The sequence below is a fragment of the Megalobrama amblycephala genome, linkage group LG9, assembly GCF_018812025.1.
Source record: "Megalobrama amblycephala isolate DHTTF-2021 linkage group LG9, ASM1881202v1, whole genome shotgun sequence".
Classification (NCBI taxonomy): domain Eukaryota; kingdom Metazoa; phylum Chordata; class Actinopteri; order Cypriniformes; family Xenocyprididae; genus Megalobrama; species Megalobrama amblycephala.
The window spans coordinates 42,288,725-42,308,491 of NC_063052.1; the positions used below are offsets into that span (position 1 = coordinate 42,288,725).

Genomic DNA, 19,767 nt, shown 5'->3' on the forward strand with positions numbered 1-19,767 from the left:
TGCAGTGAGTGTGTGATGATGCTGTGCAGTGAGTGTGTGTTGATGATGTGCAGTGAGTGTGTGATGATGCTGCAGTGAGTGTGTTGATGCTGTGCAGTGAGTGTGTGTTGATGCTCTGCAGTGAGTGTGTTGATGCTGTGCAGTGAGTGTGTTGATGCTCTGCAGTGAGTGTGTGTTGATGCTCTGCAATGAGTGTGTTGACGCTGCAGCGAGTGTGTGTTGATGCTGTTCAGTGAGTGTGTGTTGATGCTCTGCAATGAGTGTGTTGATGCTGTGCAGTGAGTGTGTTGATGCTCTGCAGTGAGTGTGTGTTGATGCTCTGCAGTGAGTGTGTTGACGCTGCAGCGAGTGTGTGTTGATGCTGTTCAGTGAGTGTGTGTTGATGCTGTGCAGTGAGTGTGTTGATGCTGCAGTGTGTGTGTTGACGCTGCAGCGAGTGTGTGTTGATGCTGTTCAGTGAGTGTGTGTTGATGCTGTGCAGTGAGTGTGTGTTGATGCTCTGCAATGAGTGTGTTGATGCTGTGCAGTGAGTGTGTTGATGCTCTGCAGTGAGTGTGTGTTGATGCTCTGCAGTGAGTGTGTTGACGCTGCAGCGAGTGTGTGTTGATGCTGTTCAGTGAGTGTGTGTTGATGCTGTGCAGTGAGTGTGTTGATGCTGCAGTGTGTGTGTTGATACTGTGCAGTGAGTGTGTTGATGCTGCAGTGAGTGTGTGTTGATGCTGCAGTGAGTGTGTGTTGAGTGAGTGTGTGTTGATGCTGCAGTGAGTGTGTGTTGATGCTGCAGTGAGTGTGTGTTGATGCTGTGCAGTGAGTGTGTGTTGATGCTGCAGTGAGTGTGTTGATGCTGTGCAGTGAGTGTGTGTTGATGCTGTGCAGTGAGTGTGTGTTGATGCTGCAGTGAGTGTGTTGATGCTCTGCAGTGAGTGTGTTGATGCTGTGCAGTGAGTGTGTGTTGATGCTGTGCAGTGAGTGTGTGTTGATGCTGTGCAGTGAGTGTGTGTTGATGCTGCAGTGAGTGTGTTTCTGGTATTGTGTTCCAGTGTAAACGGCCGGAGCAGCAGATCAAGCCGTATCTGAAGCATCAGCTGCCCAAACGCTTCCATTACGCCAACAACAGACGCATCGAAGATGTGTGCGTCCTGGTGAACCCGCGCTGGCTCTTTGAGAGGTACAACATTAAATTAAATTGATCCGCAAATTGTGCAATGATATCGATAATGTTACAAAAGACTCTATTTCAAATAAATGCTGTTCTTTTCAAAAATCCTGAAAAATAAAATGTATCACAGTTTCCACAAAAATATGAAGCAGCACAACTGTTTTCAACATGAAATGTTTCTTGATCATCATATCAGCATATTAGAATGAAGGATCATGTGACACTGAAGACTGGAGTAATGATGCTGAAAATTCACTTTACTATATATTCACATAGATGTTTTACATTGTAATAATATTTCACTGTTTTTACTGTATTTTTTAACAAATAAATGCAGCCTTGGTTGAGCAATAAGCACTCTTTCAAAGACATTAAAATATTATTATTCCAAACTTTTGAGCAGTAGTGTTTGTTCATTAGCACACATTCTGACTGTTGCTGCAGGTACCCTGGATCTCTCACGTTCTGTTCCGGAGGAAATCATGGATATGATAATGACATCTACAGCATGCAGGTGTGTGAGTGTGTGTGAGCGAGAGAGAGAGAGAGAGAGAGAGAGAGAGAGAGAGAGTGAATAAGTCTAAATGCACTTTTGCACAGATTTTTGAATGAGTTGTCATTTTCACAGAAACTGATTTGCATAATTGTGATTTCACTTTTTTTTTTTTTCTCTCCATTTGTCATGTTTCTGCGTGAGTCTTTTGTGAAAGTCTGCTAATGTGTGAATCTTTTATTGAGTGATGACCGGTTTTACTCAGTTTTGTCAGCAGGTTTATGAAGCATAGCCCCGGTTTCACAGAAAAGGATTCAGCTAGTCCTAGACTAAATTGCATGTTTGAGCTGTTTTAACTGAAAGTAACTTGTACTGATAAATCTTAAAATATGTCAGAGCCATTGTTTTGACTCAAGATGCACACCAGTAATATTTTTTTTTTCTAGTGAACGTTTATAAAAGTACTCAAATGTCATAATTGAACTAATCCTGGCTTAGGCTAAGCCCTGTCTGTGAAACCAGGCCCTAGTGTTTTAAATTCATTTCAAAGCATTTTAAAATCTGTAGATCATGGCACAAGCAACACTAGATCATGGGTTCGATTCCCAGGGAATGCATGAGTTATCTTGAACGTGAATTGGGGTCACTTTGGATAAAAGTGTCTGTCAAATGCACGGATGTAAATGTTAAGAGTCGTGTCGTGTATTCTAGCAATAAGTTGTTCATTTCTTTCTCTTTCTCAGGCCGCTTTTCTCAGTTTTGGACCTAAATTCCTGTTTCAGACAGAAGTTGAGCCGTTTTCCAACATTGAGCTGTACAACCTTATGTGTGGTACGAAACCCCACAAAACACGTCAAGTCTTTCTTTATTTATAGAGCACATTTACAGTCATGTGAAAAAGAAAGAACACTCTTTTGGACATAATAAAAAAAAAACATCTGGTCTTAAAGGATTAGTCCACATTGAAATAAAAATTTCTTGATAATTTACTCACCCCCATGTCATCCAAGATGTTCATGTCTTTCTTTCTTCAGTCAAAGAAATTAAGGTTTTTGATGAAAACATTCCAGGATTTTTCTCCATATAGTGGACTTCACTGGCCTCCAGACGGTTGAAGGTCAAAATTACAGTTTCAGTGCAGCTTCAAAGGGCTTTAAACGATACCAGACGAGGAATAAGAGTCTTATTGTTAAGTGTTGGTTGCGGACAAGGCATATACGGAAATCCACAATAATTGGGTATTTATTCAATAACGAAGGAGCAGACAAACAACCATACACATCAAACTAACATTTAGAACGGACCGGGACTGCTAGGAGTGAGTCCAGCTTAAAGGGAGTGCTAATGACAATGAACAGATGCCAGGGATCCCGGAAAGGCAGGAAGCTGATGAGGGAAGTGCCAACAGGTGTGCAAACAAAGAGGATCGTGGTAACTGGAGTCCAGGAAGCGTGGTTGTAACACTTATCTAGAGAAATTCAACTGTATATGCTTTATAAACACAAATTATCACCTTGTGAGTGCTTCCGTCTTCTGTATTCTTCAAAAAGCTTACGCTGTATGTCCTACGCCTTTCCTATTCTACTTAGAAAATGTCAGATGGTTTCTCTAGATAAGACTCTTATTCCTCGTCTGGTATCGTTTAAAGCTCTTTGAAGCTGCACTGAAACTGTAATTTTGACCTTCAACCGTCTGGAGGCCATTGAAGTCCACTATAAGGAGAATAATCCTGGAATGTTTTCATCAAAAACCTTCATTTCTTTTTGACTGAAGAAAGAAAGACATGGACATCTTGGATGAGTGAATTATCAGGAAATTTTCATTCAGAAGTGAACTAATCCCTTAAAATGAAGTAAATGCAACCTCAGATGAACACATGACAATTATTTAACAGAAATAAAGTCAAAATGGAGAAGCCATTTTGTGACAAAGTAACTATGATTCAGTTACTTGCTCAGCAATAACTTGAAGTAATCATTTTCTATATGACTATCAGTCTCTCACATCATTCTGTATGATTTCTGGCCCGCTCTTCTTTACATCGTTGCTTCAGTTCATTGAGGTTTGTGGGTGTTTGTTTATGCACAGCTCTCTGAAGGTCTCGTCACAACATTTCAATCAAGTTGTGGTCTGGACTTTGACTGAAACTCCTTGATTCTTTTCTTTTTCAGCCATTCTGCTGTAGATTTGCTGGTGTTCTTGTGATCATTGTCCTGTTGAATGACCCAGTTTTGTCCAAGCTTGAGCTCTCAGACAGACGGTCGACTTAGTGCCCGCAGGTCCTATGGCTGCAAAACAAGCCCAAATCATCAGCCTTTCACCAGCGTGATGGACAGTTGGTATGAGCTGTTTGTGCTGATATGCTCTTTTGGTTTTCTGTGCATTATGGACAAACATCTCCACTTTGGTCTCGTCTGTCCAAAGGTCTTTGTTTGAGAAGTCTTGTATTTTGTTCTGATGCAACTGCCATGTTATTTAAAGAGAGAAGAGGCGTTCTCCTGCCAACCCTTCCAAACATGCCATACTTGATCAGTCTTTTTCTGATTGTACTGTCATGAACTTTAACATTTAACATGTTAACTGAGACCTGTTGATTCTGAGGTGTTTTGCGATGTCTCACAGTCTGATCTTGGGGTGAATTTGCTGGGACATCCACTCCTGCGAAGATTGGTGTCTGTTTTGAATGTCTCCCACTTGTGAATAATCTTCTTCACTCTAAAATTATCAAATTCAGATTGTTTGGAAATGACTGTATAACCTTCCTCAGACTGATGGGAGCAACAATTGCTTTTCTGAGATTTTTGCTGATGTCTTTCTTCCTGGGCACACACCTGAAGGCTGCAGATGCTCAAACTGCCAGAACTTCTGCTTTTGTAGAGTTGATCACACTTGATGATGATCAATTTATAACAACTCAAACTCTTTACAAAAAAGGTTGAGTCATTATCACAAGGGGTTTGCCTATTGTTAGCTTTTACTGATTAGACAAGCATGTAAAGTATGGAAAAACACAACTGCAAACAAAGCAAAATCCCAAAACAAAACTGTGTTGAAGATACGAGGTAAAGTAAGTCAGAGTATACACTTGTTAGTCACAGGCAAACATAACATAAACCCAAATGAAATAATCAAATAATGAAGGTTCAGGAGTAGGCTTGTTGCCCCTCAGTCCTTTCAAGCAAAAAAAATAATGATAAAGGTACTCATCTGTCCTTTTCTGCTTTGGGGTAGGTAGGGAATGTAAAGTCCTGACGAAAAAACAAAGTCCCCAAAAAGAGAAAAAAATATCAATCCAATCCACTGGTTCAAGGCCCCACAGAAACAGGTTATCCTCCAGCAGTATAAAGTCTCCAGAGAATAGTCCAAAACGTATATATATCCTAGACCAGAGCGTGCCCTTATGAAAAGGCCCCAAAGTCTAACACACAAATGTCTCTTCCCAGAGATCACTTTGGACAATTACACAGAGGTTAGCCTAGCACAAGCAACCTCACCAAACACCAAAACTTTTTTCCCTCTTCTTTAAAATGGCCGCCCTCCCCTTCTTATTGGTAGGCACACCATAATAAGAGTCCTTAGAGGCCAACAAAAGTCCTCAAAAAATATGCGTGTGTAAATGTTCAAAATCAACATAAATTAAGAAAAAAACTATAAATATACAAACATAGCATATACATAAGCAATGACTTTTTATCCTGCTTAAGTGAGCGTCATGCAGGGCTTTATTGTGGCAGTGTCACAGAGTCCCCCCCCCCCCCCCCCTGCCGGAGGCTATTTTGAACTTCCCCCCCGAAGTATTGTTTAAGGTTCACTACGTTTACATTGTCCAACTTTTCCCTAGAACCCCATTCAACAAGATAGTTCACAGGCCCCAACTTCTTTTTTATCTTCACAGGGCCCTCCCATTTAGGAGCTAGTTTAGATGAAAAAAATCATCGGCTTTTGACACTGGATGAGCATGGATCCAAACCAGGTCTCCCTCTTGGAACTGTACAAACTTCCGTCTGGCATTATAATACCTGGCTTGTTTGGAGTGTGCTTTTCTCATTGCCTTTAGAGCATCCTGCTGGAGTTGTTGTTGTCGTTCTATGAGGGAATATCGTGATTGTCCCGGATTTGGTGGATGAGCAACAAGTCTTTCTAGGGGTCCTTTCAACTGCCTGCCCAGTGCTAGTTCAGCTGGTGAGTGTCCTGTGGTCTCATTGCAAGCGGTGTTAATAGCAAAACGAAATTCAGCCAGCCACCTGTCCCAGTCACGATGGCTTTCACCTACAAAGGATGCAATCATTGTCTTGATGGTTCTGTTGACTCGCTCTGAAAGATTTGTTTGAGGGTGGTAGCTGGTGGTGAGCTTCCTTGTAACTCCCCATCTCTTACACAAATCCTCCATCAGCTGACTTAGAAATTGGGGCCCGCGGTCTGACAGTAGGTATTTTGGAACCCCCCACCTTGTAAAAACCTCCTCTTGCAGAATCTGGCAGATTCGATGCGTCTTGCTATCTTTGATGGCAAAAAGTTCTAGCCATTTGGTGAAATAATCAACTACTACTAGAAGATATACCTTTCCCTTTTTGCTTTTGGGAAGGGGTCCCATAAGGTCCACCCCTAACATGTACCCTGGTTCCTCCACCTCGGTGGACTGGAGAAAACCAGAGGGTTTGGTGTTACTGGGCTTGTACCTCTGGCAGACTGTGCATTCTTTCACATATTTCCATACATCTTTGCGCACTTCAGGCCACCAGGCGACTTCTAGTATTCTCAGAAGTGTCTTCATTCTCCCTAGATGTGCCCCTAGTGGATTGTTATGGAAATAATTGATGAAGGTAGTGGTTAGAGTCTTGGGCACTACTAGCTGGTACTTTGTACCTGCAGCAAAGGGGGACACTCTATACAAAACCCCTTGCTGGACTTCCCATCGAATACGGTTGATGTCATCTGTGATTCCGAGCCTCCCCTTTAACTCACTCACCTCAACATCCTCACTCTGGGCTTTTAATATTTCTGCCATGGTTGATGGGATATCCAAATTCCAATGGGAGGATTTCTCATCAACATACACCGCTAAGGGGACATTGCAATGCTGAGCTCTGGACAAGGCGTCGGGCACTACATTCACACGTCCCTTCCGGTATTGTACCTGGAAGTGAAACCGCTGGAGCCTTAAGGTCCATCTTGCCAACCGAGAGGTAGTTTTGGGTGAGTTAAAGGCCCAGGTCAAGGCAGCATGGTCCGTATACACCACAAATGGTACTCCCTCCAGGTAGTAGTGCCACTTTTCGACAGCCCACACCACTGCAAGGCACTCCTTTTCTGAGGTTGAGTAATTCACCTCTGCTCCCCTCAAACCTCTTGAGGCATATGCAATCACCTTCTCTTCTCCACTGATGTTCTGGGTTAGAACAGCTCCCAGGCCAACGGAGCTAGCATCCGTCTGAACCTGGAAGGGTTGTGTCAGGTCAGGTTGAATTAGTACCGGGGCATTTTGCAGAGCATGTTTTAGACTCTCAAAGCTCAACTGGGTTTCCTTAGTCCATGTCCATTTCACCCCTTTCCTTTTAAGGTGGTTCAAAGCGGCAGCCAGTTCAGCAAAGCGTGGGATAAACTTGTGGTACCACCCAACCAACCCCAAGAATCTCTGAAGTTCCAACAAGTTTTGTGGGGTTGGGTACTCACTAATGGCAGTGATCTTGTCCGAGTCGACTTTTACTCCTTCCTCGGACCCAACATGTCCCAAAAACTTGAGCTCTGTTTTCATGAAGTGGCATTTCTTTAGGTTTAGGGTAAGATTAGCCTCTTTCAGCTTCTGAAAGACAGCTTCAAGATCTTTTAAGTGTTGTTGTTGGCTTGGGGAGTAGACAATAATGTCATCTATGTAGACGAAACACACACTTCCTTTTAGCTTACCCAACACTCTCTCCATCAACCTCTGGAATGTGGCCCCAGCATTTTACAGCCCAAAGGGCATGGTCAAAAAATGAAATAATCCAAAAGGAGTTATAAAGGCAGTCTTTTCTCTGCTGCTTTTTTCCATTTCGACTTGCCAGTATCCAGATTTTAAGTCAAGGGTACTGAAATAATGGGCACCTTGCAACGACTCCAGTATATCGTGGATGAGAGGCATCGGGTAGGCGTCTTGGGGAGTTTTGGAATTAAGTCTGCGATAATCCACGCAGAACCTTAGACTGCCATCTGTCTTTGGGACCAATACTACAGGAGAGGCCCAAGGGGATTGAGATGGCTCGATGATGCCTTCTTGCATCATCTTGTCAAGCTCATTTTCTATCACCGCTTTCTTTAAGGGAGAAACCCTATAGGCTTTTGACCGAACTGGTATGTCATCCGTTGTTACAATCCGATGGGTGGCTTGATTAGTTCTCCCTAGAATTCCAGAACAGACAGTTGCCCATTTGTTTAGGAAGGGTTGGATTTCTGGTGGGATGACTTGCTATAGCGTCTTTTCTGCTAGTGGTTGCAGTAGCTTTCTCCAGCTCTCCATCCTTCTCCATTGGCACAGCCATGAACAAAGAGGTAACAGGTTCCCTCTTCATTATGCACTGCTGCTCCCACTGTGGTTGCTGTAGAAAAGGGTAGACTCGAACCTGCCCTTTGACCTTGAGCTCATAGCTCATCGCAGCGACATTTAGCTGTACACCAGTTTGTTTCAGAAAGTCCAATCCAAGGACCAGAGGAAATGCCAGGTGTTCATTCGACATTACATAGGTGTCAATGGTCCAGACCATTCCATGCCACTCATAAACCACAGGAGTTCTACCCTCTGATACGTGAGCCTTTCCATCTGCCACCATGAACGTCCTGCTTGTACTCTGCAGCAGCCTTTCATCTGTTTTTTTCACAGCCTCCCATAACTGTTTCTGCATTAAAGAGTAGGTTGAACCAGTGTCAACAATAGCTTCAACGTGATAATTCCTCACATCTACAGCCACTTTCAGCAGAGGAGGTGTGGTTGTTTGAATTAATGAGACATGTTGAACTGATGTACTTGGATGTGATTTGGCTTGTTGGTCACGTCGGAATGAGGCACTCTTTTTCCCTTCATTAGTTACCTTGAGCTGGTTGACTTCGAGCCCAGTAATCCTTCTTTGAATTCAAGTCCCTCTCTACCAAAGATCCTACTTTAACTAGCTGCTCTACGGTATGCACTGCACCTCTGAGACTGCTTGCTAGGGAAGGGTTACAACTATTTAGTATTCGTCTTACCACCTCCTCTTCTGGCAAGTTGTCCCGCCATCTCAGACACAGAGCTCTATAATCATAGGCAAAGTCACGGATACTCTGGTTTGGACCTTGAATCATAGACTTTAGCTGGTCTTCTAACTCAGTCAGGTAATCAGTAGAAAGAAAGGCAGACATGAAGGAGTGTTTAAACTCATCCCAGTTGCAAATCTTTAACTTTTCAGCTGCCCACCAACTCCTCGCAGGACCTGTTAGCACTGCATTGATTGTAGCTAGCAGTTCCACATCTGTGAGAGGTCTGAGTGACAGGAAGTTTTCACACTTTTCAATGAACTCCAGAACATCACAGGTTTCACGGTTTTGTCCGAAGGTAGGGAACTCTAGGTTGATAGGAGGTTTGGGTGTCGATGGAGAAGGAATTGCAGAGGGAAGATGTCCTGTATCCGAAAAGCTATGGCTAAAAGGACGGGGCGATAATGGGGTACTGGTCGTCTTTACTCGTGACATTTCCTTTTTCCAGTGCTCATCACGCCTCTTTAGACAATTCACCATCTCTGTCTCTAAGCGGGTCAGAGATCTATTCATTCCCCTTTCTAGTGCCCCAAAGCGTTGATCAATGGCATCCCGGAAGCAGGCCTCCCTGTTAACCAGGCTGTCATTGCTGGCCATGAAATCATTTTTGAGCATCTGCACCTCTGTCTGCAGAGTCTGGAGGGTTGAAGAGAGTTTAGTTATTTGAGTTTCAATTTGTTCAAACATTTCTCCTCTCGATTTCAGCATTGGAGGTTCATCCTCTTCACTTCCTCCAGCCTGACTTCCAATATACATATCACTCATCATGGAACTTAATTCTATTACCGGCAATGGTTCTCTGTATGAAACACCAGGGGGAGGTTGATACGGCAGGGCCTCTGGACACTCGTTCCCCTTACTTGCCACTGCCTGCTCACAAACCTTATCTAATGGGTTATCCATGATTAACAGACAAACACCTTTGCAAAAATATAAAAGGTACAATATCAGTCTTTAAACAGTATCTCACAATAATTCATTCCCCGTACGGGCCACCATCTATAACAACTCTTTTAAAGAAGAGGGAAAAAAGTTTTGGTGTTTGGTGAGGTTGCTTGTGCTAGGCTAACCTCTGTGTAATTGTCCAAAGTGATCTCTGGGAAGAGACATTTGTGTGTTAGACTTTGGGGCCTTTTCATAAGGGCACGCTCTGGTCTAGGATATATATACGTTTTGGACTATTCTCTGGAGACTTTATACTGCTGGAGGATAACCTGTTTCTGTGGGGCCTTGAACCAGTGGATTGGATTGATATTTTTTTCTCTTTTTGGGGACTTTGTTTTTTCGTCAGGACTTTACATTCCCTACCTACCCCAAAGCAGAAAAGGACAGATGAGTACCTTTATCATTATTTTTTTTGCTTGAAAGGACTGAGGGGCAACAAGCCTACTCCTGAACCTTCATTATTTGATTATTTCATTTGGGTTTATGTTATGTTTGCCTGTGACTAACAAGTGTATACTCTGACTTACTTTACCTCGTATCTTCAACACAGTTTTGTTTTGGGATTTTGCTTTGTTTGCAGTTGTGTTTTTCCATACTTTACATGCTTGTCTAATCAGTAAAAGCTAACAATAGGCAAACCCCTTGTGATAATGACTCAACCTTTTTTGTAAAGAGTTTGAGTTGTTATAGATGTTTGAGTTGCATTTGATTAGCAGTGTCTGACTGACACTGACCCTCTTCATTCCTATGGAAACAGTAAGGGTGTACTTTGTCTCACATGGCTTCTCCATTTGGCTTTATTTTTGTTCAAGGGGTCCTTGATTATGATTTGACTTTTTTAACTTTAGTTAGTGTGTAATGTTGCAGTTTGATCATAAACAACATCTGCAAATTTATGACGCTCAAAGTTCAATGCAAAGGAGATGTTTTCTTTTACAGAAATCGCTTTTTAAGGCTGGTAGGGACTACAACGAGCTTCTTCCTGGGTTGTGACATCACAAACCCTAAAATTTACATAAACCCCGCCCCCGAGAACACGTAACAAAGGGGGCGGGGCCATGTTGGGCTGCTTTAGAGAAGAGGAAGAGTTGTTGTAGTCAAGTGTTGTTCATTTTACGCCGGACTGCTTCACAAACGAGGGTCAATTCAACACAAAAGATGAACATGACGGCACATGCTAGTGGATGAGTTGAATCAACTCCACAGCAACTACATCAATTTATCCACTAACCATTCAGAAACATCCTAAAAGTTGTAACTTCTTCCTGAGTCTCTCCATCAGTGTCGACTCCGGTTTGAACAATGTAAGGCTGAACACCGTTACTGACAATCCTCATTTTGGCTGCGTGAGATTCTCCAGCTTTGTTGTTGATGAGCTGTTAAAAGCTCCGCCCTCTTCTGGAAAGGGGAACAAAGTGTTTTTGCTCACACCCAAGTGTAATATGTCATGTGTTGTTGTTCATTCTGAGTTTGCATTTACCTCATTTTAAGACCTGCCAAGTACCACATCATTTTTTATTATGTCCTGATGTGTAACTTGACCAGAAGTGCTTCACATTAAGAACTGTAATATAGTCCAACACAAGTCATCTAAGCTATCAAACGTCACACTCTCAATCTGTTCCTCTTTACTGTCAGATGTGCTGGAAATCACTCCGTTCCATAATAACGGGACTCACGGCAGCCTGAACCACCTGCTGCGGACGCCCGTCCACAATCCCAGCCACCCGACGGAGCAGAGCGGCCCGCGGCAGTGCCCGATCACCGGCCTGGAGCCCACAGACACGCTGGGCTGCAGCTGCACTGCACTTGTACACACACACTATATATAACACTGCATAGACATTTCATTTGCTAATATTAGTTGCATTAGTATTTTAGTTTTAACAGTGACGACACTGACAGTCTTTGTTTTTCAGAGTGGAAGTGACATCAACTCACGCTTGAATCTCACTGATGCTGAAGGTGAGTTCAGTTCACACTGGATCTCTCTCATAACATTCATTCACACGCTCACGTCCGTGGACAGTGTGACGCCACGAAGCGGAAGTACAGAAATAGTTTTTCCTATTGTTGTTGCACATCATGAGCTGAACTCAGCAGAACATACAGTGAAAGCACAGTGTTTTAATATAGACTTCTGTGGAGTTGCATCACAGTGAACTGCTGACTGTTTTTCTAGGCATTCCTGTAATTTACAGTAAATAGTAGATCATTAATAGTGCTCAAGGTCATGGGTTTGATTTCCAGGGAATGCATGAACTGATCAGATGTTCGGCTTGAATGCAGTAAAATATCTAATGTCGAAGTAAAAAAGTAAAAAGATGTTTATTCTAAACGGTGTTGTTTTGAGGCCGTTGGACCGGCTTCTTTGCATTTATCCAAATCAATTTGAGCTGCATGTTTTCAGTTCCCTGGGAATCAAACCCATGACCCTGCTGTTTTTTGATGTTTTACCTGCTGAAAGGGGAAATTTAGTGAAAATAAGGAAGTGCATGTGTGAATCACTGCTGAGATAACAATGAGTCTACATGATGCTGAGAAGCCATTATTCAAAGCTGAAAATGTTCAATTCAATTTAATTCACATTTATTTGTATAGCGCTTCTCACAATACATATCGTTTCAAAGCAGCTTTACAGAGAATGCATGTCAACATTAAAATGTCTCCTGGCGATGTTTATTGTCCGTTGATGGTTCAAGCACAGCTGACCTCGAGTGCCTTTGATTTGGATGCTTGTATTCAGGGAGTAAAAACCGATGATGACATGCTTATTAAAATGAACCTTCTTACTGGATTTGTAATGAGAATTATATGATGTTTCATTAACAAAGTTGGGGAGGAGCACGTTCATCATCAGCAATTACCACATCTATGTGCATGAGAGGAAGTTTATATATACACACAGTTGACTCACCTACATTCCTCGACCCTTCACTCTTGGCTTGTTCCTATCACAGCCAGGAGTACGGGAGGAGTGCTCTGGGTTCGGGCCAAATACCGAGCTCTGAGTAAATGATGACAGAATTTTCTTTTTTGGGTGAACTGACCCATTAAAGAGTCATGAAACCCCCTGTTTCAGCAGCAGTTAGTTCTCACCACAGTTTTGAAAAATGCTACAGAAATGGGCATGGTTAATGCACAAATACATGCATTTTGTTCTGTGTATCATATACATATATGAACACGCTGATGCATCTTTGATAACATTTGAGACTTATTGTGCTGCGTTTTTATAAGCCGTTGATTGGTTGAAGAGCTGCAAAGGCCGTTACACTCACAGTGTGGATGAATGGTGTTTGTGTCGAAGACACAGATACTGAAGAGAACTTGTGCGATGCAGAAACTCTTACAAAGCAAAAACAAACACTCGTTTTTGATGCATTAATGCATCTCTCGCTTATTGTATGTGATCTCACAGTTTGAAGCGCCTGTCGGAAGACAAGTGCGTACTGTCATGAATTAAGCAACACGTCTTCTGATAGGATAAGGACACGCAGTATCTTGAATAATTATGAGACACTGATGAGTCATCACCGTACTATAGTACGAGAAAACGTCACATTATGTGACACTGACACAAATGACTAATTTAAACCCGGAAGTTGAAAATAGTGCAAAAAGGTTTAAAATGAACTAGTTTTCTCCTACATTCAAAACTTACAGATGGTAATGTTCTATGATGTCCAACACACATAACTCTGATAAAATCTCAGAAAATTTGGTTTAAGGTTTCATGACCCTTTAAGGGTGTCCTGCTGTTTTATGGTTTAATGACTGAAAGCAAAGAAGTTCAACTGTAAATAATAATAGATGTGTATAATTATTATTATATCTGCAGTGGCAGACAGTGAGCGACGGCACATGTTGTTTGGCCGTCCGCGGGTCCTGCAGTCCGATGCTGAATACTGTGTGCTGAATCAACACGGCTTCATCACGGCCTACAGCACACACACACGCACACCCGTCTGGAGCTCCTTCACTGTGGACAGAACGGTCAGAACACACACACACATTTGAAAAAATATTACATTAATAAAAATATTTATTTATTATTATTTTAAAAAATGTAAATAAAACATAAATAATTAATTAGTATTTATTATAATTATTTAACTTTGAAATAATTACATAATTACAGCAGAAATGTCAGTAATATATTTGGAGGCTTTAAATCATAAAGAACAAGTGCTGCTAGTGTAACATATGTAGGCTGGTAAGAGCTGTGTGTGTAAACCTCACTCCCCTGATCAAGAGGCGCTCTAGCGACTGACACTAGAAACTGCGGTCTTTAGCTTTCTTGTTGGAGCGCCTGACTCCTATGCCGGCATACCCGGTTTCAAGTCCCACTTAGCTCAGGTGTTTCAGACAGGAGGGGTTACACTAGTAATGTATCAAACCCCTTGTATTACTAAGTATTAAAGTTTATCACACAACAACACAGAACACTTTAGCAACCATGTAGCAACGCCCTATCAACATGCTGACATCACCACAGCCTGACTCATGTTTTCAGCAGAATATCTGCAGGTCTGGTTCTAATGACAACTGAAGGCGTGTGTTTGTAGGCTGGAAGTTCTCCGGTTGTCTCAGACTGTCTCCGAGCGGACGTCAGGATTCCAGCCAATCAGAGCCCGACCTGTAATCAATACAACAACACTGACATCACGTACGGCTTCCTGTATCCGCCCAGTGAGTGTGTGTTATGAGATGTAAACTCACCCCATCTATTTTCTGAATGCATGTTACTGTGAACGATTCATCTGTGCATATGTTTCATTTTTAAAAAGGTTTTGAGCTAATAATGTTTAATTAGACTATCATAACTGGATCTTGCAGTGAAGCCTCTGTTTGTGGATGTCCTTGTTAGTAAGAAATAAAGTAAATAAAATAAAACTGTAACAGTGTAGTGTTTTGGGTTTAATGTCTGTGACCTTCTTCATGTATCTGAGTAAAGGTGTGTGTTTGTGTCGGCAGATCTGAACAGCTCGTCTGAAGATCAGTTCGATGCTCTGACCCTTGGAAACGTGGTGCCGATGTTCCCACAGTTCAAGAGTGAGTGTGTACAGTGACAGCGTGTACAGTGAGAGTGTGTACAGTGAGAGCGTGTACAGTGAGTGTGTGTACAGTGAGAGTGTACAGTGTGTGTGTACAGTGAGTGTGTGTACAGTGACAGTGTGTACAGTGAGTGTGTACAGTGACAGTGTGTACAGTGAGAGTGTACAGTGTGTGTGTACAGTGACAGTGTGTACAGTGAGTGTGTGTACAATGAGTGTGTATAGTGAGTGTGTGTACAGTAACAGTGTGTACAGTGAGTGTGTGTACAATGAGTGTGTACAGTGAGTGTGTGTACAGTGACAGTGTGTACAGTGAGTGTGTGTACAGTGAGTGTGTGTACAGTGAGAGTGTACAGTGTGTGTGTACAGTGACAGTGTGTACAGTGAGTGTGTGTACAATGAGTGTGTACAGTGAGTGTGTACAGTAACAGTGTGTACAGTGAGTGTGTGTACAATGAGTGTGTACAGTGAGAGCGTGTACAGTGAGTGTGTGTACAGCGTGTACAGTGAGTGTGTGTACAGTGAGAGTGTACAGTGTGTGTGTACAGTGACAGTGTGTACAGTGAGTGTGTGTACAGTGACAGTGTGTACAGTGAGTGTGTGTACAGTGAGTGTGTGTACAGTGAGAGTGTACAGTGTGTGTGTACAGTGTGTGTGTACAGTGACAGTGTGTACAGTGAGTGTGTGTACAATGAGTGTGTACAGTGAGTGTGTGTACAGTAACAGTGTGTACAGTGAGTGTGTGTGTGTACAAGTAACAGTGTGTACAGTGAATGTGTGTACTTTTTGAAATGCTTAAAAGACTAAAAGTTCAGTCGTTCATCAGTGGACCACTCCCAGCAAGAGGAACAAATAGATTTACACGGTTGCTTGGACTTAACACATGGCTGCAAAAAACCTGCAACTTAAAAGGACTGAACTTCATCGACAACTTCAATCTGTTCTGGAGTCAGAGACAATTGTTCACTCATGATGGCCTGCACCCAAACAAACTGGGCTCAAGAGTGCTAAAGGACAATATCTACTTCTCCCTCCATCATCCTTCAGCAGTGTGTGCAAATCCACTCAACCTGAATGGCACAAACACACCTGGACAGAGTACAACTGACCACAGGACTTCACTTCAGCAGCTGAATGGACATGCGGTTGACACATCCCACAAGGTCAATGATAACACCATGCAGCCACAACAACCACTGCTCACGGACACAATGCTAACTGAGCCCTGCCCACAGAGCTCACCGAGAGACAGTGACGTGTTAGAACTGCTCCAAGATTCAGCACCCAAGGACGACTTTTGGGAAAACAGCCAGGGAAGCCAGGACAGCATATTACAGCATCCGGTAACACCAGAGCAACAGCCCCTCTCACCGGACACGTTATGCCTCTCTCCAGCATCACCTCTTCTGTGCTTCTCAGAGAAAATCGAGGAACTGGTGTATGCTGGAACCAAACTCTCCCACTCTTTTGCTGCGAGCCCCCAGATATCAACAAAAAAGCGTCAAGCCCCGAAACCACCAAAGCCTGTGTGCCCAGCTCGACCTCCCCCTCCTCCTGCGAGAGCTCTTCGGCCCCTGCCACAACGCCAGGGCCCTCACCCTCCTCCATCTGTTCTAGGTGAATCAAAAACAACCGATAACAGCTCTCAGTGATGTGTGTCGGGTCCCCGCTATGATAACAGTGACTTTATCAAATGTTTACAGAACAAGCGGGAACCCAGTGTGCCTGTAGCTTTCTCTATTTCTGTTTTATTACGTTATAGAAAGCCTAAGGCCTTTTCAAACCGTTTGGCAAACCCATTTAATCTGCTACCTATTACACGTCAAACTAAGATTACTGTAGAGACAGGAAAGTAAGACTGTTAAGTTAGCACTTTTAAACATCCGCTCACTTAAAAATAAATCACTTCTAGTCAATGACTTAATAACCACAAACAACCTAGATTTTATGCTTCTAAATGAAACATGGCTTGAAGATAGCTGCAGTGGTACAAATACTGAATGAAACAGCCCCTCCTAACTTTACTTTTATGAGTGTCTGCAGAGCTGTTAGGAGAGGTGGAGGTGTTGCTGCTCTATTTAAAGATGTCTATCAATGCAAGCAAGTGTCATTTGGGGATTACTTGTCTTTCGAATATTTAGGTATTGTGTTAAAAGGTGCTCCTCGCATTCTACTTATAGTTATTCTACAGGCCTCCAAAATACTCTCCAGCCTTTGTGGAGGATTTTACAGAACTGTTATCAGCAAATTCCTCAGAGTTTGACTGTTTTGTTATTACTGGGGACTTTAACATCCACATAGAAAATGCAGAATCCAATATGGCAAAAGAAATCATAACTGTTCTGAATACTTTTGATCTGACTCAGCATGTACATGGACCTACACACAATCGTGGACACACTCTAGATTTAATTATTAGTAAGGGTCTAAACATTTCATCCATTGTCATTAAGGATGTAGCGCTATCTGATCATTTCTGTATTTTCTTTGAAATATTGATCTGTCCGACTGTTGAAGCTAGATCTGTCTCGGGCAAAAAGCGATGCTTAAATGAGAATACTAGTGCACTGTTTATGAAGGCTATATCTTTAACACCAAGCATATCTGCAGACTCTGTTGATTTTCTCTTTGATTCTTTTAACTCAAAAGTACAGAACGTTATTGATAACATTGCTCCTGTGAAAGTCAGGAAAAAAAGTGGCAGACAAAAAGCACCGTGGAGAAACTCAACAGCAGTGCAAAATATGAAAAGACAATGCAGAAAAGCTGAGCGCATGTGGCGAAAGACAAAACTTGAAATTCATTATAACATCTATAAAGATATTCTTCATGCTTTCAATGTGGAATTAGGCAAAGCTAGACAGACCTTCTTCTCAAATATAATAAACAGAAACTTAAACAACACCCGCACTCTTTTTGCTACAGTAGAGAGACTAACAAACCCCCCAAGTCAGATTCCTAGTGAAATGCTCTCAGACAGCAAATGTTGTGAGTTTGCTTCCTTCTTCTCTGAGAAAATTAATAATATCAAAAAAGGCGATCAGCACATCCTTGAGCTGCACTGGGGTAAAACAGATCAGATCACAACCTCAGAAAGTAGCTATTATGTCTGATTTCGAAGCAATTGATGGTAAAATTTTGGAAGAAACAGTACAGCACCTTAAAACATCAACCTGCGCCCTTGACACACTTCCCACATCTTTTTTCAAAAGAGTGTTTAGAACTGTTTAGAAGCAGATCTCCTAGAAGTGGTAAATGCCTCACTTCTCTCTGGGACTTTTCCAAAATCCCTGAAAACTGCAGTTGTTAAGCCCTCTCCTGAAAAAGAGCAATCTGGATAACACCATATTGAGCAACTACAGGCCAATCTCAAATCTTCCTTTCATAGGCAAGATCATTGAAAAAGTTGTTTTCAATCAGCTGAACAAGTTCTTAAGCTTGAATGGATACTTTGACAACTTTCAATCTGGTTTCCGACCGCATCACAGCACAGAGACAGCGCTCATAAAGATAATAAATGATATTCGCCTAAACACAGATTCAGGTAAATTATCAGTGCTGGTTCTACTCGACCTCAGTGCTGCATTTGACACTGTTCGATCACAACATTCTTCTTGACAGGCTGGAAACATTGGGTTGGGCTTTCTGGGATGGTCCTTAAATGGTTCAGGTCATACTTAGAAGGGAGAGGTTATTATGTGAGTATCGGTGACCTATAAGTCTGAGTGGACATCCATGACATGCGGAGTCCCTCAAGGTTCAATACTTGCACCCCTCCTGTTCAACCTATATATGCTGCCACTGAGCCAAATAATGAGAAAGAACCAAATTGCATATCACAGCTATGCAGATGACACCCAGATTTACCTAGCCCTCTCACCTAACGACTACAGCCCCATTGACTCCCTGTGCCAATGCATTGATGAAAGTAAAAATTGGATGTGCCTAAACTTCCTTCAGTTAAACAAAGACAAAACTGAAGTCATTGCTTTTGGAAACAAAGACGAAGTTCTCAAAGTGAACATGTACCTTCACTCTAGGGGTCAAACAATTAAAAATCAAGTCAGGAATCTTGGTGTGATTCTGGAGTCAGACCTGAGTTTCAGTAGCCATGTAAAGACAATAACTAAATCAGCATATTATCATCTTAAAAATATTGCAAGAATTAGATGCTTTGTCTCCAGTCAAGACTTAGAGAAACTTGTTCATGCTTTCATCACTAGCAGGGTGGATTATTGTAATGGGCTCCTCACTGGCCTTCCCAAAAAGACCATAAGACAACTACAGTTCGTACAGAACGCTGCTGCCAGGATACTGAGCAGAACCCGAAAACATGAACACATCACACCAGTCCTCAAGTCCTTGCACTGGCTTCCAGTTGCATTTAGAATTGATTTTAAAGTACTGTTACTCGTTTATAAATCACTCAATGGCCTAGGACCCCAATACATTGCAGATATGCTCATAGAATATAAACCTAACAGATCACTCAGATCATCAGGATCAACACACTTAAAAATACCAAGGGTTCACTCAAAGCAGGGAGAGTCTGCTTTTAGCTGTTACGCCAGCCGCAGCTGGAACCAGCTTCCAGAAGAGATCAGGTGTGCTCCAACATTAGCCACATTCAAATCCAGACTCAAAACACATCTTTTATCTATGCATTTGCTGATTGAGCACTGTGCTATGTCCGAACTGTTTGCACTTTATTTTATACGTATTATCTTTTTATTCTTTAAATTCCTTTTCCTGTTTTTATTTCATTTTTAATGTATTTTATATCTTTTATGTATCATCTTGATTCTGACTTTTAAAGCATTTTAAATATTGCGGTAAAATTCTCTGTT

The 19,767-nt window shown here is 42.2% G+C and overlaps 1 protein-coding gene across 2 annotated transcripts in view; it reads left to right on the forward strand.

Annotated features, from left to right (window-relative positions):
* Positions 1-19,767, forward strand: part of LOC125275982 (venom phosphodiesterase 2) — a 42,298-nt gene that overhangs the window by 17,294 nt on the left and 5,237 nt on the right. For both annotated transcript variants that reach the window (XM_048203355.1, XM_048203356.1), the window contains 8 exons: positions 1,041-1,168; positions 1,604-1,673; positions 2,396-2,483; positions 11,502-11,674; positions 11,783-11,828; positions 13,705-13,859; positions 14,432-14,555; positions 14,841-14,918. In XM_048203355.1, the coding sequence (XP_048059312.1) occupies positions 1,041-1,168; positions 1,604-1,673; positions 2,396-2,483; positions 11,502-11,674; positions 11,783-11,828; positions 13,705-13,859; positions 14,432-14,555; positions 14,841-14,918 (862 nt within the window). The remainder of the gene's footprint in view (positions 1-1,040; positions 1,169-1,603; positions 1,674-2,395; positions 2,484-11,501; positions 11,675-11,782; positions 11,829-13,704; positions 13,860-14,431; positions 14,556-14,840; positions 14,919-19,767) is intronic.